The sequence below is a fragment of the Notechis scutatus genome, chromosome 6 (assembly GCF_049901735.1).
Source record: "Notechis scutatus isolate UNSWTSFEM ecotype Mainland chromosome 6, rNotScu1.2, whole genome shotgun sequence".
Taxonomy (NCBI): Eukaryota; Metazoa; Chordata; class Lepidosauria; order Squamata; family Elapidae; genus Notechis; species Notechis scutatus.
Window position 1 is genome coordinate 58,696,987 of NC_142014.1, and position 23,932 is coordinate 58,720,918.

Genomic DNA, 23,932 nt, shown 5'->3' on the forward strand with positions numbered 1-23,932 from the left:
TTAATGAATTGCATTGCATTGGGCATTTCCTGTGGCCTTAGAACACGGGTGTCAAACTCACAGTGTCACATTGCTATCATGTGACGTTTCACGATGTTTTTCTCATTCACGGAGTTGGGGGTGGACATAGATTCCTGGTATAAATGCCTGGTAGAAGGTGGGTTTTTTGCATTATGAAACTGGTGAGGGGAAGGGAGTAGCTCAGGGTCAACTGTTTGCTGACAACAGGTGAGCACATCTCAGCTGAGAATTTCTGTAACCTATCAATCAGGTGTGAAGGACAAGCTGATCGATTACTGATTGCCAGGATTGCAAACTGACAACCAAGTAAATGTACTTTTCCCATAGAATCCTGTAATCCTAAAACAGAGCAAATCGTCTGATGATGGTTTGTGCCATGATGAAGATTTAAGCAACAAGGGTAAAAATGATCACCTGGAAGTGGCTCTAATATCTTCCAGTTCTTGATATTACACTGCCAGAATTTCAAAATACATGTGTTAATAATTGATGTTCCAGCACAGAAAAGTATCTGTCTGGAAAAAGTTGATATGTAACTGCAAGATAGATAGATAGATAGATAGATAGATAGATAGATAGATAGATAGATAGATAGATAATAAATAGCATCTAGAAATTGCCTGCTATTTTGCCAACTCAACCTATTGGAGAGATTAATTGAAGATATAATAATAAATTATAGAAATAAATAACAAATTTTCAACATCTCTTTGGTTTACTTGTTTGTATTTTAAAGATCAAGGTAAATTAAGTCATCCTAATACTGGCCAGTCTAGGAAATTGTAGCCTGCTGTAAAAATATAGAGTTTTGCATATTTTTTGCAAAAAAAAAAAACAACCATAAGAGATTTGTTGCAAAGTCAGAGAACTCTGGCAGTATGAGCTGAACAAAATATGTCATTAAAACCAGCAGCTCCTTTCAGATGTCATATTTAATTACATTTCTTTGAAATTTTGGCTCATAGAACTCAACATGCTTTGACTTAAGTTCCCTTGAAATTGAGCAATTAAACAGGCCTGACCTGTATTTTCCTTGGTTTATTTAGTGCCATCTGCAGACTCAGAATGTTGCTTCCTCTGAGAAAAATAGACAGATTTCCTAGTTCACACAAACACACTGCTAAGCAAACCATGAGGTTTATATAAATGCTCCTACAAGATGGAGAAGCCAAGAATAAATAATCTAACAGCACAGATCCACATGAACTAGATGACCTATAAGGCCCCTTCCAACTCTGATTATCTGTTAACTATTATGTCTTACTTTTAGGATTAAGCCAGGATTCTAACGAGTGGTTTAACATCATGTCAAAACATGACCAATAAAATGCTATTTATCAGTTTTATCTATTATTATTTTTGCTCTCATTTTCTTTTTCCTCTTCTTTTTCCTTTTTCTCCCTTTCCCATAAAATGTAACAAAACATTTATATTTAGTATACTATCAATGTAAAAAAAAACTAAAGATGGCAGGATACAAACAATGGAATGAATGAAGAAAATGGGAAGTTTGTAGTTGAACTTGTAAAAACCGATAAAGCTGTTGGTTTTTGTTTTTTTAAAGTTAGCAACTTCTTATCTTTATGTAAGGTGATTGCTAAGGTGTCACTGGCTACGGTGAGTGATGTCGACAGAGCAGTGGCAGCAGCAAAAGATGCCTTTGAATACGGTGAATGGGGAAAGATGAATGCAAGAGAAAGGGGGCAATTAATGTACAGGTATGGCAATGCAGAACACCTTATATTGTTACTTTTATTTCTGTTCTGTTTACTCTGTGTTATCGTAATATGTCCAGTTGGATAGTGTAGATTTATTGAAAGAAACAGACAATTATAAATATGAATTTTTAGTTTTCTCCTATAAAGTTAATTTTTTTTACTGACTGCCTGATCTACTCCCTGCAGTATTTGGGAAGTGGTAAGTGCTCTTGCTTTTTTCCAAGGGCTGAGAGAACATGACTGGCCCAAGGCCAGCCAATTTGCTTTGTGTTTAAGATGGGATTAGAACGCATGGTCTCCAATTTTCTAGCCTAGTGCCTTGACCATTAAACCAAACTGGCTCTAAACTTGAATATCATGTAAGCCCAAATCCTGTATCAATAGTATGATTTATTTCAAATGATACACAGCAATTTTCAAACTAAGGGCCACATTTGGCTTCTGAGCAGTTCCTAGGTAGAAAGGCAGAAAGTGAAACAGCTAGGCCAGGACAAAACTAAATTTAATTTGACTTTGTATTTTACTTTAATTAAAATTTAATTAAATATGATGTCCATTTAAACATTTCCCACATCTCTGACATTAAAATGTGCAAATATATTTGGAAATATTCTTGCATCCAGGGTTTTGCAACAGGTTTCATATTGCAAGTCACTGGCTAAAATACGATGCTTATGCTTGATGTATTAATTACTTAAATGATTGGAATCCTAACTTGCCTTTAAGGAGGTCAGGATGATATACTGTACATGAATTCAACTTTGTAAGCTTCAGGTTACCCAAATTTAAATAGGTTTAATTCTAAGGTTTTCCTAGATTTTCCATGATAATTTAATATCATTCAGCACTGGCTGTTGTTCTTTCCCTATGTTTCTTAGAAGCTACATTCACATTAAACTGATTTTCAATCATGGTTTATGGAAAGACATAAAAATGAAATTACAAATAACACTATGCTGAAAATCAGTCAACCACATCATGACTTAATGTTGTGTACAAAGCAGGCTTAGGAAAATGTGAAAGATTTTTCCACCCCGGTTTCCAAACTATTACAGAATGCTCTGATTTTCAAACCACACACATTTTACGTGTGACTTAAATTTGGTAAATTTACTTTCCACAGTAGCAAGTTTCAGCACGAATTCCAACCATGCCATTTACAAACATGTCATGTTGTGTTTTTGTTCTACTGTCCGTGTGATTCTATTGAAAGACTTGCGGATCTGATGGAAGAACATCAAGAAGAGCTGGCAACCATAGAGGCTATTGACTCAGGAGCTGTGTACACATTAGCTTTGAAGACCCACGTAGGAATGTCAGTGCAAACATTCCGATATTTTGCTGGATGGTGTGACAAAATACAGGCAAGCTAATGTTTGAGTTGATGTCAAGTTTTCAGTACTATATATGTGGCATTATTTAGACAATTCAATGGTTTCAAAGAATTAGTGCAGAGAAGAGTAAAAATGAGCTTCTTAAGGTTTGCCTGCCTCAAAGACTAATTCTCTTCCAGAATTATTATGTGGGTCAGACCTAAATTCTTGCTAAAGATAAAAGACAGGCCAACCCAGAACAATAGCAGAGTTTCTAGGCAACTCATACAAGGACTGAAAGAGGTGATCGATAGCTGAAGTCCATGCTTCCTTGAATTATGCACACAAAAATAATGTGAATTTCACAGAAATATAAATTCATTTTGGAGAAACCAGGACCTATTCTTAGGTTAAGACTGAACAACTTTATGATAGCAAGCACTTCCACTTAATGGGTAATTATCCAAAATGGCGGAGCCATATCACACTACTAGGCAGAACGGAAATCTTGAATGCTTTCTGCTTGTGGGCTAGTTTCTTCAATCCAGGGAGACATTTATGAGGTGCCAATTTTTAAAAACTGCTTAAAGGTGGAAAACTACAGTAAATCCTTAGTTTTCAGTAGCGATGGTCAGAGGGGTTTTGGGGGAATCATGAAAGGGCAACTAAAGGCCAAATGCAAGCCTGATTTATAGTTTACCAACTCCTGTCTTATGTAAGCAGTTGTATGTGAAATGATTACAGGTAATCCTCGACTTACAACCATTCATTTAGTGAACGTCAGAAGTTACAACGGCACTAAAAAAATGTGACTTATGGCCGTTTTTCACACTTAAGACTGTTGCAGTATCCCCTTGGCCATGTGATAAAAATTCAGATGTTTGGCCACTGGTTCATATTTAAGATGGCTTCAGTGTCCTGGGGTGACATGATCCCCTATTGTGACCATCAGACAAGCAGACTCAATGGGGAGGCCAGATCCACTTAAAAACCGTGTTACTAATTTAATAACTGCAATAATTCACTTAACCAAGTAAGATGGTAAAATTGGCAAAGTTCACTTAGCAACTGTGCTGCTTAGCAACAGAAACTTTGGGCTCAATTGTGGTCATAAGTCCAAGACTACCTGTATTACTTTTTAAAATAAAAATGGTAAGACAATTTTTGTTCAATGAAAAGAACACTGCTTTTAAACTGATTCATATACAGGGTTATCAGTGGAAAAACCCTCGCACTGAAGAGATACAGATAATACTGTAGTAGAAAATGTCCATGTAGCTTCCTCACTACCCGTATTTTTATCATGTATATTTATCAGCATTTGGGATGTTTTAGGAGACATTCTGTAACTGCCAACAGGTTATTCAGACACATGTGATGATACAATTGATGCCGCTTTCGTCATGACTGTCATTTAAAAAAAAAGGATAAGTGTTTTTTCATTTAGGGTTCTACCATTCCAATAAACCAAGCACGACCAAACCACAATTTAACGTTCACCAGAAAAGAACCCTTAGGGTAAGATCCGTTGTCTTTGTTAATGAAACCAGACTCCGATTAATTTTAATCCTAAAATGTTTCTCTTGTGTTTTGAAATTCAAATTTGCTTTTGTGTTTTCTCTCTCTCTCTCTGGAATCTGAAGAGTCTGTGCTATTGTTATTCCATGGAATTATCCATTGATGATGTTGGCATGGAAGAGCGCAGCGTGTTTGGCTGCTGGCAATACTTTAGTTCTGAAACCAGCACAGGTAACATCAACGGCCATAGATGCCTTGGAATACAGCATTCCTTGAGGCTGGCAATTCTAGCCTAGTAGATGTAGAATGTCTTTTAACCAGATGATTAATCCATTGTAGACCTTAAGCACAGATAAAGAACAGATAAAAATAGCAATAGCGCTTAGATTTATATACTGCTTCACAGTGCTTTACAGCTCTCTCTAAGCGGTTTACAGAGTCAGCATATTACCCCCAACAATTTGGGTCCTCATTTTAGCGACCTCGGAAGGATGGAAGGATGAGTCAACCTTGAGCCAGTTAGGATCAAAGTCCTGGCAGTGAACAGTGAGTTAGCCTGCAATACTTCATTCTACTGTGCTACCACGGCTCATTTAAAAATAGAATGTTTGTGAGCAGCATTAAAGTACAACAGTATTCCCAACGTGATGCCAAGAGGCACTTTGCTAGAAACAATAATGGGAATTTAGTTATATATTTAAAATATTTATAGCCTGGCTACTCTCCAGATCATACTGTGAGTTACAATCATACAAGCAAGCCTAAGTAATAAAGCCAAAAATGATAAGTGAATGCACATGGTAAGGTGTGCACATAATTATTGCAGGGTATACTATAATGAAATAATGAAATTAAAATGTATTCTATGAAAACATAGGGTATTAAATTAAATTGTTTTTATTTAGGTAACTCCACTGACTGCCTTGAAATTTGGAGAGCTCTCTGTGAAAGCTGGATTTCCTAAAGGCGTTATCAATATTTTACCTGGTTCAGGTACAGTGAGAGTATAAGTATTTATAGCCTTGCCTATCCTGTTTCCCTTCAGATGTGTTGGAAGTATGAGACCCAGAATTTTTAGTCAACATGGCCAACAGTGAGAATTCTGGATCTGCAATTATCACATGTCTAGAGAGCCTCAGAATAGCTCAGGTGGAAAGGAGTACTGGAGCATTAAACAACATTCTGATTCAAAATCTCCAGCTCACAGTTTCAGTAAAAGTCGTGGTATTGTATCTCTCACATCATGTAGGTGGTTTAGTAGGACAACGCTTATCAGAACATCCAGACATCCGTAAACTTGGATTCACTGGCTCAACACCAATTGGGAAACATATCATGAAAAGGTAATCCTTTCCTTTCATAATATTTCTCAGTGCAAGATCTTATTTTTTGCTCAATGGGAAGTTGTATGAATGCTGCTTTACCTGAAAATCTTGTGTCATTTACCAGTTAGATAGTCAGAATGATACTGAGTTAAACACTGATATTGGTTTGGCTGCACTAAACTTGCTCATGTGAGTATTTATCTGGTTTTTGTATACTCCTTCCCACTTTTCAAATTTGCTACTATAAGTTGGACGACCTTGGCAAATTTAGCTAGGATCCAGTCAAAGAAAGATAAAAATGTTGTCAAGATACTAATTATAATATGCAATAGTTTACTATGTTTAGTATTTAATTTATTTTGGGGAAATAACTAAAATAAGTATATAATAAAAGTTCATACCATGGAATGTCTTAATATCATTAAGAAATGAAGACAATGGTATTTGATTTTCAGTCTTCTGTCATTTATCATTTTTATTCATTATAGCTGTGCTGTCAGTAACCTGAAGAAGGTTTCTTTGGAACTGGGTGGAAAATCCCCACTGATCATATTCAATGACTGTGAACTTGACAAAGCTGTAAGAATGGTAAATAAGCTTTTAAGCTCCATATATTTTCTTCAGAAAGAGTATGGTTAAAATTCCCATAATACATTGTGCCTTTTTATTATGGTAGTGTTCTGAAGAAGAGTGTGCAACCTGCAGCTCTTACCACGCTACATGAGCTTTTTAAATTTTAAAATCCCCCTCAAGCAATTGATGCACATAGGAATACCTACCATTTAGGGCAGGAGAGAAGACAAGAAGAGAATTAGGCAGAGGATTGCAGAAAGAGAAAAGCGGAGAGAGAAAGATATCTCAGAAATGAAAATTGGTGGTTTCACCCTTTTTGGTTCTTGACGTACCCACTGTTTGCTTAAGCCCACATATTATTACAGGTCCATAAATTAGTCCCAGAGGAAAGAAGTTCTCAATATTAAATATTCAGTATTCGTATTTCAATATTCTTAAAGGGTAGTATGTTGTAGGGATAAGCAGCACAGTATCTACAGATCCTCAGGTTCCCTGTACTATTTGACATGTTCTAAATGTAGTTTAAAAAATTTAAAAGGATGCTTCAAGAATCAGATTTGTAGCGATGCTTCTGGCCATGCAAAACTGGGGTGGTAAAGAACACCTTGAAAGTCTGATTCACTTTCTGGTAAATTAATATTTTAGGATCAGCCATCCTTAGCAAAGGCTGGTTTTTCATGGCAGCCTATCTGAATACATAGTTCTTCCATGGCTTTCAAAATTCAAAATGGGTATCCAGCTCCAAAGACTGCCTGTTTTATAATATTAAATATTGTTGAGTTATTAAATGTATAATAAATTTACTGGGTACTGCATATAGTCCTTGATTTATCAGTCATAACTTTTTCTGTCATCCAGCTTCCATTATATGCAGAAAATCCTTTCTCATTTTTGATGGATATGTTACTCTTCTCCAAGCTGGCACTCTCCAGATGTGTTACAATTTTAACTCACATTGTTTCCTGACAGCAGGGGGAGCTGAAGGACCAACACATCTGAAAATCACTAGGTTGGAGAAGCTGAGTTACACAAAGAGACTGAGATTTAGCTTTACATTATCCCATTGTTAATCACCGAATGAGAAGTTTTTAAAAAGAAAAAAATTTCAAGGCATCCATAATAACAACCAAACCAAAAATGGAATGTGTTTTTTCTTATGATTCAGGGCATGGGAGCAGTATTCTTCAACAAAGGAGAGAATTGCATTGCAGCTGGTAGACTGTTTGTTGAGGAATCTATTCACGATGAATTTGTTAAAAGAGTGGTAAGAAGCTTTAAGAGTAGATGTTGAAAGATAATTCTGCTGTACCAATCGTTGCTTTGTACAAGTAGTCCTCAACTTACAACACAATTGGGACCAATAGTGGGATTCAATTTTTTTTACTACTGGTTCTGTGGGTGTGGCTTGGTGGACCTGGATGTGGCTTGGTGGGCGTGGCAGGGGAAGGATAGTGTAAAATCTCCATTCCCTCCCCACTCCTGGGAGAAGGTTACTGCAAAATCCTATTTCCTCCCCACCCCACTAACCTGCTTTCCAGCTCCGTTCTCCTGTGCAGGGCAACAAAAGAAGACCCAGCCAATCATCTGGGGCTTGGGAGGCAGAGTATAGATGAGGGCGGGGCCAGTCAGAGGTGGTATTTACTGATTCTCTGAACTACTCAAAATTTCCACTACCGGTTCTCCAGAACTGGTCAGAACCTGCAGAATGCCACCTCTGATTGGGACCACAATTTCTGATGTCAACCAAAGTGGTTGTTAAGTGAATCTTGCCCAATTTTACAAATTCTTATCAATTCTTCTGACTGTGGTTGCTACGTGAATCATGTGGTGATTAAGAAATCTGGCTTCCCTCATTGACTTTGCTTGTCGGAAGCTGCCTGGGAAGGCAATCATGCTACCCTGGAATGCTGAAACCACAGTAAATACATGCCAATTGCCAAACACCCGGATTGGTGTAAGTCACTTTTTTCAGCGCTGTTGTAGTTGGTCATTAAGTGAATTGTTATAATCCTAGGGCTACTTGTAGTTGTAATATTTTTCACTGATAAAATATGAGTAATGGTGCAAAGCCCTATTTTTTCAGTGTTCACTGATTTTTCTGATGTGGCAGTTTCAAGTTTGTTTACTTTTTTTATTATTATTATTTTATTTTTATTTTTTTTATAAATTTTTATTGGTTTTTAAAACAAACATAAACAAACAAAACATAAAAACATCAGGCCATCTTCCATATATGTACATACAGTGTGCCAGTTGGTTTACAAATTGTTTTGTGCTTCCATTTCATAGACTTCAATTACAATTACATTGTATATGATCTCGTATTTTCAATCCAATATTAAATACATTGGTATCATTATTAATCAATCATTTGACTATGCTTTTATTCATTCATGCTTTAGGAAATAATCATATTTTACTTAATTAGTTTTGTGACAATTCATATTATCATCCCAAATCTATCCTAAAATCATTTTGTAGATATAAGGAAAGAATACATCTTTATATATTTAGTATTTTCTAAAAGTCTACATATTTTGTTACGATACTTTATTGTCTAACCATTGATAGAATAGATCCCAAACTTTGTAAAATTGTTTATCATCCTGTTCTCTAATTTCAAATGTCAATCTGCTCATTTCAGCACATTCCAATATTTTCTTAATGATTTCCTCCTGTGATAGTATTTTCTCATTTTTCCAGTTTTTAGCAAATACAATCCTAGCCGCTGTTAATACATTTACAATCAGGTATTTCAAATCTTTACTATATATTTCAGGTAAAATTCCCAATAAAAATATCTCTGGTTTCAAATCTATATGTTTTTTTGTCATTTTTTCCAACCACATGTAGATTTTAGTCCAGTATTTTTTAGCATCCGCGCAAGTCCACCACATATGGTAATATGAGCCAGGTGTCTGATGACATTTCCAACATTTTTCAGATTTATTCTTGAACATTCTTACTATTCTTGTCGGGGGGGAAATGCCACCTGTAAAACATCTTATACAAATTTTCTTTATATGCTGTTGACATTGTCATTTTACAATTTTGAGACCACAATGTTTGCCATTTCTCTAGATCAATCCCATATCCAAAATTCTTCCCCCAAGCAATCATAGTTTCTTTAACTTGTTTGTCTTCTAGTTTAATTTCTAATAAATATCCATACAATTTTTTAATCACCTTTTCATCAGTACCTGTCAAAATCTTATCTAAATCAGTCAGTTTATCATAGAAACCTTCTGTTTTAGAATCTTTATCATACCTTGAACGTATTTGTGCATATGAAAACCAATTCATCTTTATACCTTGTTCCTCTAGTTTTTGTATAGATTTAAGTTCACCCTTTTCATTCAATATTTCACCATATCTAACTGTTTGTTCCTTTTTGTATATTATAGGATAAGAAAATACTTCAATAGTCGATAGCCAGACTGGAATTTTCAAATAACATTGTCTTTTAATCTTCTCCCAGTTTAACCACAGAGACTCCCATATATAATGTCTTCTAAAGTACCCGTGTTTTAGTTCCTTTATACCATAAAAAAGCATGCCACCCCAACAACAAATCATGTCCTTCTAATGTCAACAATCTAGTATTTCTTAATGTTATCCATTCCTTAACCCACATCAAATTTGTAGCTTGGTAATACAACTCCCAATTAGGCAAACCAAATCCTCCTCTTATTCTAGCATCTTGCAAAAGTTTTAACTTTATTCTCGCTTTCTTACCTTGCCATATATATTTCAACAGTTTTATTTAAATCTTCAAAATAGTCTTTTCCAAGCCTAATTGGAATTGTTTGAAACAAATATAAAATTCTGGGTAATATATTCATCTTGATTGTTGTTTTTCTCCCTATTAATGACAGTTGTAAATTTTCCCATTTCGCCAAATCTAGCGCTATCTGCTGTTTAAGTTTGATATAATTATTCTCTTTTAGTGTACTGCATCTTGCTATCAAGTATATCCCCAAGTACTTGATCTGAATTTTCAATAGGTCTGCCAGTTCTTCCTTTTGTCTTAATAGCATATTCTTTGTCAAGATCTTTGTCTTATCTTTATTTATTTTCAAACCAGCCACCTTTCCATATGTCTCTATCTTTTCTATCAATTTTGATGCTGTTTCTAGTGGGTCTTATAATAAATAAAATAAAATGGTTACAAAATCAAAAAGGAGAAAAAAAATAGATGGAAAAGAAAAAACCAGTCCAGTTTCAAAATATAAGATCATGTATAGAAAATCCAGCAATGAGAAAAAAACATTACTTTGACATTCCTGTTTAAAATCGCCGCTTAATCACTTCTGTCAAAACTTTTACAGATTTTTTCTTTTCCTTAGGGTGTCCTTTCAGATCTTAGAATAAAGAAAAAGTTCTTACCAAACCGGCACACTCTCTCTTTCTGTTCTCTTCCGTTTCGGAGCTGTCTCAACTTCAGCAGCTTTAATGGCTGCCTCTTTGCCGCTGGCAAGAAGAGCTTCTCCTGGATCTACCAGGGACTTTGCGGTGTCCCTGGAATCGACAGGATGTGCTCTTCACTTTCACCGTCTCTTCGGGACGGTTTAGATCCTGGATGATCCTATCGGATCTAAAGTTTGTTTACTTTTGATCAAGCAACTTTTATTACTTTTCAAGCTCTCCTGACCATGTCCTACAGAAGGTACTTTCTGTTTCCACTTCCACTTCATTGAATATGGGTGGATATGGATCTGTGCACTAGCAAAAATTATTGAGACGCTAGCTTTCTTCAGCATCAGATGTTATTATGGGCATTATAATGTGAAACACAGTATCTGAAGTATTCCAGACCATTTCCTTATATTTGGCTTGAGTTTAGGAACATATTGCTGTTAGATACTACACGACTCTATATTTCTTCTGTGTGTACATCAAACTTTAAACTGCCAGAATGAAGCCACCTTCTTGGCTTTGTTGTTGGCCAAAAATAAATCATTATTGGTACATGTTTCTGGTAGTAGTTGACATATCAGCAGATGGGTTGGGCTCTGTGTCTCTCCACATTCACATAGCATTATTATCTACCAAGACTCTCCGCCAAGAGCCTCAAGCATATTGGTTTTACATTTAGTCACTCCAACTCTCAAGGGTTCTCCAAGTAGTATAAGGGAAGTCAGATCCTTCAGCCATATCCTCCTTTAATGTTATTCCTTGCTTGATGTCTCCTTCCTCCATCTTTTAATTCAATTTTGTTCTTGTGTACCCTCAAGAATGTTTCTTTCCATATAGGTCTCTGTACAATATAAGGTGAACCAAGAGAAGACAATGTCTTCTACTATAACTTTAAATATCCTAATCTAGGCATTGTTTTAATTACTGTAAAATTATATATTATCATCTGTACAATTGTAGCTGATACATTACACTATTTCATCCCCACTCTTTTTGGTAATCTTTAGGTGGAAGAAACACAGAAGATGAAAATAGGTGATCCACTAGATAGAGCTACAGACCATGGACCTCAAAATCACAAAGCACATATGGAAAAGCTTCTGGAGTACTGCCAAACTGGAGTAAAAGAAGGAGCAACTTTATTATATGGAGGAAGACAAGTATGTAGACCAGGTGAGTAAGATCTAATATAGGAATATTAGAAGGCATTTGAATGCATTTGAAGCTTTTTCCCCCCAATGTAAAGTGGATGTTTCCAATGAAATTTGACTAAATGGAGTAACAATGGAATAGCAAAAACACTGCACCAGCAACTGGGCCACTAGATACACCAGTGTTGTTTTTCACCAAGTTTTTAATTTCTCTCTCTTTTTTAAATTTCAACATCGAACATTAAAATACAAACCAAGATAAAAGCAAAGGGGAATAACAAGAAAAATTAAGTGACAAAAATACATTAAAGAAGTTTAAAAGAAAAGCGACTTCTGACTTTCTTTTTAGTTCAATTATATTCAGCTGGTGACCCACCAAAATGTATGTTGTTCTTTTTACACTAGCTAATTCTCCAATTGTATTCCTGCAGTCATGGTAATATCATAAGGGTCAAGTAATTATAAAGTATATCGTGGAAGGGGTGTAGAAGAGAATGAAGGCAACTGATCATAAAATGCACAACATAATTTGTAGCTCCAAATGATCTATGACAACCTTGTTTGGAAACTAAAATTATATCGAATGGATGCGCTTGTTAAAATAATCAACTGGCTAAGAATTAAAGTCCTTGTTTATTAGCCAAGTTATAAATAAAATGCATTGCTGAAGACAGATAACCTATGACCCATGTATCAAGATGGAAAATGATGGAGATTGTAACTACCCCCCTTTTTTTTTCATTAGGCTTCTTCATGGAACCTACCATATTTACCAATGTTGAGGATGACATGCATATTGCCCATGAAGAATCCTTTGGGCCAGTGATGATCATTTCCAAGTTCAAAGATGGGTAGGTTCTGTTCCAATTAATGTCACTGTTGTTGCTGCAGCTTTTCAAACCCAGGATCCTTGCAAGTAATAGTCATCTGAGAAGAGCAAATTAGCCTGCTTCACTCATTTTCTCCATTGCAATTTACATCTTGGAGGAAAATTTATGTGAGGTAGATTCCTCCCCTAATTTGGAATCCTGTACCAGCGTGGTGGCTCATGAGGTTAGGATCCTGGGCTGAAGATCGGCAGGTTCACGTTTGAGAGCTGGTTGCTTCCACAAGGCAGGGTGAGCTCCGGTCACATGGTCCAGCTTCTGTTGACCCAGCAGTTCAAAGGTGGCAACCACAAGTAGATAAATGGGTACCACTTTGGTGAGTAATTTAATGGGGTTGTGAAACGAGCCCCCAACTAGGCATCCCCCAGGCAATGGTGATGTCACTGTCCAATTCTTTCAACCCAGAAGCGCTTCAGCACAAATGTAGTAGTATTTGGAATCCTATTTAATTACTACTGATGTTCTTTCCCAGTTGATGACCTTAAGAATCATGCAATTGTTAATTTTGTGAATTAAATAGTATTGTTACATCCCTATATTCATTACATATATTCTAGCCAAGTCTCTAAAATACTTCACAAAAATATCAGATTGGATTTACAGATGATTCTAAACAATGTTATGTTTTAACCATATTTCAGTGAAAGTTCAGTGGCTGGTTTGCAATTCCAGACAGTTATAGAATATAAATAAACTACGATTCCTAAACTACATGCTTGAACTGAAATATATTTTATTATGGCTTAGCACTATATAAGAACACAATGTATGCTACAAAATCTGAGGATGAAAAATAATGGAGTAATAAATTTTGCATCTTTGGTATGTTTTATGCTGTCTATATTTTAGATGTTTCTTTATTGTCACAGAGATGTTGATGGAGTGTTAGAACGAGCCAACAGAACAGAATATGGTTTGGCTTCAGGTGTTTTCACCAAAGACATAAGTAAAGCACTATATGTGAGTGACAAACTGGAAGCTGGAACTGTTTTTATTAACACTTATAACAAAACTGATGTGGCAGCACCATTTGGTGGATTCAAGCAGTCTGGTTTTGGAAAAGATTTAGGTAAGCAGCACTTCATATTTTCTCTCTAGATTCCAATTATATTTACAAAGTGACATGTATTAAAGGCAAGAAATTTATCACCTTCCAGAACTGGTTGGCTCCTATTCTGAATCAACACGAAGAACCATGAATGATGGTTTTTGTAGTGTAATGGCAAAAATTGATTGTTATAGACTATTTGTTTTCTAGTACAATGTGAGCTTTGTAATGGAGCAATTCTCAAAATGCATTTGAAATAGAGTGGTGCTTATTCTACCCTTAAAATCAGAGCACACATCCAATACTGTAAATTGCAGCCTGACAATCCCATGAGAAAAGAACATGCAACTTAGAATCTGTTGCAAAATGCAGGGTTCTTTTACAGTATAGGCAATCTTTTAACATCTTAAGCTGCACTTAAAAATGATTTTGGTCCATGGAGGAGGTATAAGGTTGTAATTCTGCCTATTCATTCACTCCCTGCCAGCCAGACATATAGGCTTAATGATCTGTTGTAAGGCACCTTCTCAAAAAGGTGGGAGGATTCAGACAAGTGCAAAAATAGGAACTGGAGAGGCTGCATTGGCCCAAGGACTACTGTCTGTCTACCTTTGCTGTGAATTTCAAAGCTTAAAATCCTGTTCCAGTCCTTTCATTAATTGTTTAATGGCCATGTTTTTATCTAGCAACTATTAATTGTCTACCTTAAGTATCATTTTTTAACAGAAAATGCAGGCATGGGTAGTATTAACAGGATTTGGGGGGGGTTTAATATGCTTCATCTTCTAACTACCTCCCCAGGGTACCTCCCACCAGCCTGATCTTCCCAGAGCCTTCCATCTCATCCTTCCCCTCCTAGGAACTCAAACATACAATATGCACATATCACATTGGCCTGTTCAGCCTTCCTAATTTCCCTCCAATCTTCAGTATATATACAATAGAAGGGTATCTCTTGTATTGCCTTCTACTAAATTAATGTATTTAATTTAGGCTATCTCTTGTGTTGCCTTCTACTAAATCTCCATTATACTGAGGGTTTACTTGGTTTTAAGTTAAGCTTTTTGCAAACACTTCCACTGTGAGAAACTTTGCACCCTTGGAGACTCCAACTAATGCAGACTTTCTTGTTCTTTTAGGTGAAGAAGCTCTTAATGAGTACCTGAGAACAAAAGCTGTAACCGTGGAATACTGAACAGCTAAGCCAAGAAGCTCCATTCTTCCTCAGACTCACAGCAACTACAGGATTACAAACAACAAAGTAAAAAATGCTTCGTGGCATGAACATGCCAACCAGTGTCTCAGTGCAATGATCCAATTAAGAACATTTGCATTTATTCACAATGGGATTCCTCAGAGGAGTTCAACACTTGCTACAGATTACTGTGATCATAAAGTATTTTTTCCTGTAGCTATCATGTTCTGCTCCATTTGTTGACATTTAGGGCTACCTAAAGGTGAGACAGAAATCTAAAAACCATCAAATTTCTGATATTTTTGTCTCTATAAACCCTTTACTTAAGTTGGAAACATGCTATAATTTTTTTAATTTGTCCTCAGTAACCCAGTGGGTCTTGGCCACTTTACACCAGCATCATACTTTTTTCCTGCAATAAGCATTTTGCATTTTTGAACTCAGAAAACCAGTTCACCATAAACATGGTTTATGTACCCAAGGAAGTGCACTTATTATGAATCTGTACAATAAAGAATTGAACATCTGTGTTATTCCCCTAAATAAAATAAAAAAGTTGTAGAACTATTTTGTAATCTGTTTGCCAATGAGTTGTATGTGATCTCTAATTGTGGGTGCCAATTACATTAAATAAATGCTTTTTGGATGTCCTGTGGTATTTAATGACCTAGTACTGCATCTGTAAGATAATCTCGCTTGCTCTCTGATACATTTACAATGCTCTGAAGTCAAAGGTCCCCAACCCCCGGTCTGTGGCACCAGTCCACGACATCCCAGGGAAAAAAAGTGACGGACCAACCAAGGGATGCAGGCAACACACAAAACCATGCTCACTTGGGTCCACGGAAAACTTTCTCCACAGAACTGGTTCCTGATGCCCAAAAGGTTGGGGGCCACTGTTCTAAGTCATACAATACATATTAAGTTTTGATTCAGGGAAAAAGTGTGAACATAACCATTCTGAATTATTCAACAAGATATGATTAAAGCCATGGATTAATACAATTTGTAAAGACAACCACCCAGGTTTTGAATGTATTTACTACTTGCAATTGCAAAATATTAATTGAAAACAATGTACAACATTGTGGTATTAAATACAGTGGACAGAAAGATAAGACTACGGTAATGTTCATCTCAAAACAGATAGTTGCTCTATCTAAACAGAAAGATATTTTGCATTTGTATCTTGTGTGTGAGCTTTCCAGGAATATACCGGTACTATGGAAAATAAATAGAAAATTTGGGTGGGTTGTGCAAGGACACCTAAATTTTATTTATATTTATGTATTACAATTATTATCAACTCAAATCAATACACTGCATGATGGTCCTGTTCCCTGAAGGTTATGGACCATAATCTACCATGTACAGTATAGGGCTATTAATTATTGCTAATGTTCAGCCAATTTTTTCAGAATGTTCAGCCAATTTGACTTTTCATGACAAACATTCCTGATTTGTATCCAACCCCATTTTCAGTAAGCAATAACAGCTCAAATATTTATTCAGAAATAAGATCTTATTCAGTGTAATGTATGCTCCAGTAAGCAATAACATCTCAAATATTTATTCAGAAATAAGATCTTATTCAGTGCAACGTATGCTCCAGTAAAAATGCATAATCATAACAAATTGTCCATAAGAATAAAACTAACATCAGTTCAAACTGGCATTATCTTGCCAAGTTGATGCCTTTTACAGTATAAAGCAAATGCGATGCACCTTAAAAATTCTTTTTTATTCTATTTAAATAATATTTATGAGAATACAAGGTATATTTTAATTTCAAAGATGTAACGTGATCTCAAACTGGCTGGGATTATAAACTCCCAATTGGATTTGTAGCATATTTTGGACCTTAAAAATATACTGGATTCCCAATGGCATTCCTCATTCTCCCTTATGAATACTGCTTATCAACAAAAATATCTTTCAGTAACACACTTCTTTCACCTTGACCTTAAAGGACAGTTCATGCAAGGCGAGTAACCTTTGGCACAAACAAATGAGCTTGAATCCCAACCAGACCTGGGAGTTGGGAATATAGTTCATTTGGAAGGCCATTACTATTAACATATAACAGTGGGTCACCAGCCCAAATACTTTGTCATTGAAACAATCTAGAGTAAATGATCTGTTTCCCAAAGATATTTTCATTGGTCTCTATGTAACCCAAGAGTTGGAATTAATAAGTAATGTTATTACAGATTAAATTAAAGATAGTTCATAGCTATTGATGCTTTTGTTTCTGTCTGGTCCAATTATTGTTTCTGCTTTCCCCTCAATTTTATAATGAAATCCTTAATTTCATTTGACTTGATAGCAGACCTACAACAGATTTTTTTTACACCTCTCCACATATTAAGTACACAAGATTATTAGTACACAGCACAACGAACATGAGGATTACATGTAGATATTGAAATAGCAGGAAAATAAGGCTAATTCACCTACTCAGTTTTTACTGTCTAACATTTCTATCCGTCCTTCTCTTTTTGACAAGGGAAACTTAATATTTTCTTCAGTAACTTCTTCACAGGTAGAGGTCTCCTCACATTCTGAATCATCTTCTGATTCTGTTGTATCACAGTCATTCAGTTCTACTAAGGCCACATTCTGTCATAATTTAAATAAAATGAAAGTAAGATAATAAAATGAAAGTAAGATAATATTAAGGGCACAATGAGAATGTAAATGTACATCAGATTCAGTGCTGAAAATCAAAAGCAGTTAATTTTTAGTTTCAATTATCATTATCTTAAGACTTAGAAAATATCTCAACAGCAGTTCCTAAACTATTCCCACAAGTACCAATACCAACGAGTAGGAGTCCCAACTACCATGTCCAATAGGCATGCTCACAAGGTCCCCTTTATTAAAGTACCATTTTGTAAGACCAAGATTTGCTTTCTCTATTGTGGTCCTGTCTATGGAACAGCCTTCCCTGGCCTTCTTGGTCTTCCAGATAGCCATAAGGACCATGCTTTTCCCCAAGTATTAAGGCCAAGTGTTAAGGGAACCTAATATACACATGTGTATTTGGTGAATTTGTTGATGTCGCCTCCATTTTTCTATGTATTGGATTTTTTAAAACTTAGTTTAGTTATGGCATTCTATTTATAGGTGGTCCTTAAATTACAACCATTTGTTTAATGACTGTTCAAAGTTCCAGCAGCACTGAAAAAATCAGTCGGTTTTTGTACTTATTGCAGAAAAAGTACTTGTGTTGCAGAATCTCCACAGTCACGTAATCAAACTTTGAATGCTTAGCATCCAGCATGTATTTAACCTGGTTGCAGCGTCCTGGATCCTGGGAGTGTCACTTGTAACCTTCTTAGGGAGCTTCTGACAACCAAAGGTAATGAGGCCACATTCACTTCATAACCTCATGATTCACTTAACAGCTTCGGTGATTTGCTTAACTTCCATGGCAAAATGTTGTAAAATGGGACACAACTCACTTAACAACTGTCTTACTTAGCAATGGAAATTTTGGATTCAATTGCGGTCGTAAGTCAAGGATTCATCTACTGGTTTTAGCAAAATGATTGCTTTCTGCCCCGAGTTACCTATTTAAGATGGTCAACCATTTAAGATGGCCGGCCAGAGAAATAGCTTAAATAAGGAGACTATTTGCATGGAAGCCACTGACAAAGTCTTTGTTTATAGCCAAGAAAAAGCAGCTAGATGGATCAGAGGTTGAAAACACTTACAAAACAATTGCTGAAAACAAAGCACCATAGAGCCAGTGGCTCTCATCTGCTGCTTAGGCAAATGTTCTGGGCATAAGTTGGCTATCTCCATCAACAAGGAATACAAGATTAGTGTTAAAAGGAATTTTGGAGACAATGTAGTCAAAGTCTTTCATAGAGGAAGGTGCTAGCTGCAGCAGTCCTCCTAAATCTGAGACTCTTTTGGATGTCTGGTGTATCATATTAAAACTTCGTGACAAAGCTTTTCCCTGATTGGGCTGACAGGGAATTTTGAGAAATATAACCGTCAAACATCTGGATTGCATATGGGAAAGAGTGCTACTCTGAAACTTTGCCTGAAAAGTTTGATATGCTTAATTGAAAATTTTTATGACATCCATGCCCTTGGCCTCCTAGAAACATGGCTTTCTCAGGCGGGTTGTGGAGAGTGTTATAGAGCAATGCAACTTCTATAAATATTCTAGCTTTGTAATTTTAGTCTTGATTTTAATTTTAAAAAAAAATTGTACCAATTTAAATACTTAAAACAGTATAAGCTGTCTTCTATCTGGCTAGTTTCAGAGGTCAGATGAATTTGATAAATAAAAAATTACTTCAGTAATAGCACAGAAGTCAATTTCAACAAAAAAAAATGATAACATCCAGATATTATTATGGATAATAGTTTTTGAAGAGGTCTAGACACTAAACAACAACAAGAAATCATTCTACTTTGGGTATACCAAAGAACCAAAGGGGCGGCTACAGCAAACCAACTTTACTTCCCCTTCCTCTTTTTTTTTTTTTTTTTTTTTTTTTTTTTTCTTATATGTCCCATTTCTGTATTCACAACAGATACATTTACTTATTATCTTGTAAACAAGGAAATAAATAAATAAAATAAATAAATAAATACCATAAACACAAATGTATAATGCTCTATGCCAAGGAATTAACTAGAAACAAAAATATATTCACCATTTCAATTATTTTTTCCATCGAAGGTTCTACATGTTCAATGTCAAACTCTTGGCTAGGTTTGCTGTCCATTTCTCTTCTCAGCTGATTATTTGCACTAGCCATCTGGGGTAGAAAATTCTGCACCTTATCCAAAACTAATGTACAGAAATGTGTTTATGAAGACATTAATATTCTTCTAAGCTTTTAAAGAATTAAATTTAAAGAATTTAAAAAACATCACTGGTGAGGGTAGGAGGAACATAGGGACGGCCAGCAACACCCCACATATAGGGAATGAAAATAAACATAGAAAATATAGAAAGGCAGTGCTAAATATGCTATTAATCAATTGCCGTATTGCAAGATAACATTATTATGAAAGGTCTAAATTTCAAATCCATCTGTATGTAAATAACGATGCTATATAAAAATATACTTCATTATATTTCGTTTAACCACTACTGTTGAGGAGCTGAGAACCCAATTTTAATGTTCACTCTCTGTTCTGCATAAATAATAGAAAATGCATGGTTCATCTCAAAGATCTCCATGTATATTTAAGCTTTAAATCCACTGACATTCTTTAGGATACAGCCCCTCCTGCCAAAAGGCAAGACTTCATCTATGATTATTATTTTCTAACATACATATATAATTCAGGAAAGGCACAATCCTCAGTGCTTTTTAAACTTGTCTACCTTAAAATGGGTGGACTTCAACTTCCAGAATTCCCCAGCCAGCACACCGGGTAGAAAATTCTTGGGAATTGAAGTTCACACATGTTAAAGTTGCCAAATTTGGAAAACACTGCTCTAAGTCTTAACTCACTAGTAAAAAAATAGATATACTTACTGTTGCTCCTGGGCAGCCTGGTTGTCTGTAAGGTTGTGTCTTTCTTTTTGGTATATTTTGGACCAAGCAAAAGTGTTTCGCTGATACCTAGAAATCCAGAAGACCTTCTTCAGTTGAAAAGGCACATACTGTTGATTTTACTAGTACATTATTTCCCTCTATAGGCAGCTTTGCCCTCTACTGCAGATTAGATGATGCAAATAAATTGATGCAAATCAGTTCCTTCGAGTTGTGGGAACTGTGAGAAGCATGGTACTTTTTTCAACCCCATGCACTGCACAAACCAAATATTATAATATTGTAGATATTTAGTATAAACTTTTCAGACTATTGTGCCTTTCAAAAGTGGAAAGCACTAAAGCATTCTCATCGACATTTAGCAAGCATTAAATATATGAAACGATGAAGTGAGAAAGTCGAGACAGAAAGATCTTTTTTTCAGGCTCAAACTCTCATTCTTTCACTTTTAGCACTTTTAACATGTTCGAGTTTGCAAAAGAGTTGCACCTTATTTTTATGAAAATATTTGTACGTGATGTTCATTTATTCGCGCAAGATCTCACGAATACAATGTCCCTACAGGACTTTTATTTATTTATTTCCTTTTGGAAGTTCAAGAATACAGAATCTGGAAGCAACGCAACGAGAGGGGAAAAAAAACACGTTACAGGTATTGCAACGTTTGTCAAACTTAGCAACGTTAAGATGTGTGGACTTCAACTCCCACAACTCCCGAACCAGCCATTGGGAATTGTGGGAGTTGAAGTCCACACATCTTAACGTTAGCCAAGTTTGAGAAGCGCAGGGTTAGTGGGAAAGGACGAGACCAGGAAGAACGGCGTTCGTTCCTTGCCCTGTGGCGCCTCTCTTTGAACACATTGACACCGCCAAGTTACCTCCTCCGCCTCCCACGGAAAGAAGCACCCGAGATATCTCCGGACCGGCGTTGCCATTGCTCTGCGCCATTCAGCCCAATATGAGCCTTGCTCGCTGTTAGCAAAGCGCCCCGCCTCCAAGAGGAAGCCAGAGCACGCGGCCGGGAACGGCCAAAGGCAGAGTGGCTTCGCAAGCGTAAACAGCGCCCCCTAGAAGCACAGAGGACCTTCATCAGGCTCGAAAAGACTATGGGAAGTCTTATATCACAGTAAATTTGATTAGATTAAATTAGATTAACAGAGTTGGAAGGGACCTTGTAGGTCATCTAGTCCAACCCACACCCAATATTCTCTCACATAGTTTCACATTTCACCTTGTATTTTATTTAAGTTATGGTAGCCGTAATTTTCTTTTACAGATTCCAAGAGGCAGTTTTGTGTCTCAGTTACAAGCGACTACCCAATACCTGTCCTGCAGAGTTGTTACAATTTAGACTTAGAACTTTATTGTCACTTCGAATGTGCACTAATCGGCCTACGTTAAAATGAAATTTTGTTGCATACAGCTCTCAATGGGTCTCCACTACAATGCCATTCTATAGATGACCCCACACAATCAAGCAATGTATTGATAATTGTCAAAAGTATATCATATCCCATACTGAGGGTTTCTTTTTTCTTTTTTATAAGTTGTATTAATTTTCTACTATTATATTTGATTAGTGCTTAATAAACATCGTGTTGTCTGGGTTGTTTTGTTATAGGCATAGTACCAGAAAAAATTGATAAACCAAGTCTATATTTAATATTGCAGGAGATTTAAGGAAAAGTAAGGATAAAGAAGGATTAAAGAGGGGGAAAAAATATTAAAAGAAGTTTTTTTTTGGGGTTTTAGTTTGAGGTTTTTTTTTGGAGTTGGAGGGTTGTGGGGTTTGGGGTTTTTTTTTTTTTTTTGTTTGTGGTTTTGGTTTGTGGTGGGTTTGGGGGGGGGGGGGGGGGGGGGGGGGGGGGGGGGGGGGGGGGGGGGGGGGGGGGGGGTGTTTTTTTTTTTGTGGAAAGGATTTTTTTTTTTTTTGGGAGAGGGGGAGGGGGTTTTTGGGGGGGGGGGGGGGGGGGGGGGGGGGGGGGGGGGGGGGGGGGGGGGGGGTGGTGTTAATTTTTTTTGTTTTTTTTTTAAGTAAAAATATTTTTTTTTATTTTTTTTATTTTTTTTTTTTTTTTTTTTTTTTTTTTTTAGAAGAAGAGGGGAGTGGTTTTGGGGTGTTGTAGAGTATTTTTTTTTTTTTTTTTTTTTGAAAACACTACAACAGATGGAGGCAGCAGAAGAAGAAGAAAGAAGCCATCTTTAATGAATTTCAAAATTTAACTAAGAAAGAAGGAAGAAAGAAAGGAAGGAAAATGAAGGACTTAAGATTTAAAAAAATACTCAAGAAAGAGAAAAATAAGGTGCAAAACCAATATAATGATAGTAAACAAAAGAAAAAGGAACACAACAGAGAAGGGAAGCTAGTAAGGCAGAGGCTAGGAGAAGGGGGGTAGAAAGGTCTGGTGGGAGAAGAAAGAAAGGGAAAAGGTGGAGAAAAGCCACAACATTTTGAAATCAGATGGGAAAAGAGGAATCTTTTTTAGAGACAAAGGGTAAAGTATAATTTCTTTAAAAAGATTTTGCAAGGTACATAAGATGGTATTGTAGCATTTGTATTAGAAATAGAAAATTAGAATGGTTTAAGAGTTAATAAGAGATTAAAATGTTGAAATGTTTAGTAATGATTGATTTTAAAATTTAATAAAATATTAAAGGGAATGTTTAGAATATTGAGTTTTAATTAAAGAGTTTAATATGACTATGGTATTGATGTTATTATAAAATTATTATTGTAGCATTTGTTTTTGGAAAAGGCAATGGGAATGTTATAAGATTCAATATTTAGATCTATTATTTAACTATGTATTTAATCATTTTGATTTATTATTTTTTTTATTAAAAAAAATTAGTAGATAGAATGTACCAAGCAGAATCAGATTGGGTATTAGGTGTTATTTTAAATGTTAATCTAATTAATTTAGGGGAAGATAGAAAGGCATCATACTCTGATTAGTGATTTCAGGAGAAATTCTTTTTATTATTATTATAAGGAATGAGACAAAGGGATAATAAAGAATGGACAAAAGATACAAATATAATGACTCAAATTAAGATGGATTAAATAAGATAGAATTAAGAAGAGTGAAATGTGTGGAGAAGCTAATATAGAAGACATAGAATGGTAAATAAAATAGGTAATGACATGTAAGATGAGCATGAATATAATTGAAGTCCATGTAGAGAGAGGTACCTGGGGCCAAGTTACTTTCCTAAAAAGATTTTTATATGTTTGTGTGTTG

General features: G+C 35.8%; 2 protein-coding genes across 2 annotated transcripts in view; one reads left to right on the forward strand and one right to left on the reverse strand.

The window, feature by feature from the left end:
* ALDH1L2 (aldehyde dehydrogenase 1 family member L2) overlaps positions 1-15,811 on the forward strand; it is a 33,223-nt gene extending 17,412 nt beyond the window's left edge. The window contains exons 12-23 of the mRNA XM_026694993.2: positions 1,612-1,739; positions 2,953-3,103; positions 4,500-4,570; positions 4,696-4,801; positions 5,476-5,563; positions 5,820-5,913; positions 6,384-6,483; positions 7,634-7,732; positions 11,892-12,057; positions 12,781-12,886; positions 13,792-13,991; positions 15,110-15,811. Of these exons, the coding sequence (XP_026550778.2) occupies positions 1,612-1,739; positions 2,953-3,103; positions 4,500-4,570; positions 4,696-4,801; positions 5,476-5,563; positions 5,820-5,913; positions 6,384-6,483; positions 7,634-7,732; positions 11,892-12,057; positions 12,781-12,886; positions 13,792-13,991; positions 15,110-15,165 (1,365 nt within the window). The 3' untranslated portion in view covers positions 15,166-15,811. The remainder of the gene's footprint in view (positions 1-1,611; positions 1,740-2,952; positions 3,104-4,499; positions 4,571-4,695; positions 4,802-5,475; positions 5,564-5,819; positions 5,914-6,383; positions 6,484-7,633; positions 7,733-11,891; positions 12,058-12,780; positions 12,887-13,791; positions 13,992-15,109) is intronic.
* A 908-nt stretch (positions 15,812-16,719) lies between these two features.
* On the reverse strand, positions 16,720-21,713 carry NOPCHAP1 (NOP protein chaperone 1). The gene is made up of 4 exons (XM_026694994.2): positions 21,569-21,713; positions 20,673-20,759; positions 19,839-19,975; positions 16,720-17,784 (listed from the first exon to the last, which is right to left on the reverse strand). The coding sequence occupies exons 1-4, from the start codon at positions 21,636-21,638 to the stop codon at positions 17,623-17,625; spliced, it is 456 nt and encodes a 151-aa protein (XP_026550779.2). The 5' UTR covers positions 21,639-21,713; the 3' UTR covers positions 16,720-17,622.
* Between the last annotated feature and the right edge of the window lie 2,219 nt (positions 21,714-23,932).

Bases quoted from the DNA above. Each gene is read 5' to 3' on its own strand.
- NOPCHAP1 (XM_026694994.2), bottom strand. From the start codon at position 21,638: ATGGCGCAGAGCAATGGCAACGCCGGTCCGGAGATATCTCGGGTGCTT. The intron at 20,760-21,568 runs GTAACTTGGCGG...CTGGATTTCTAG, and splicing joins TTCCGTGGGAGGCGGAGGAG to GTATCAGCGAAACACTTTTG. The intron at 19,976-20,672 runs GTAAGTATATCT...TCTGTACATTAG, and splicing joins CAGGCTGCCCAGGAGCAACA to TTTTGGATAAGGTGCAGAAT.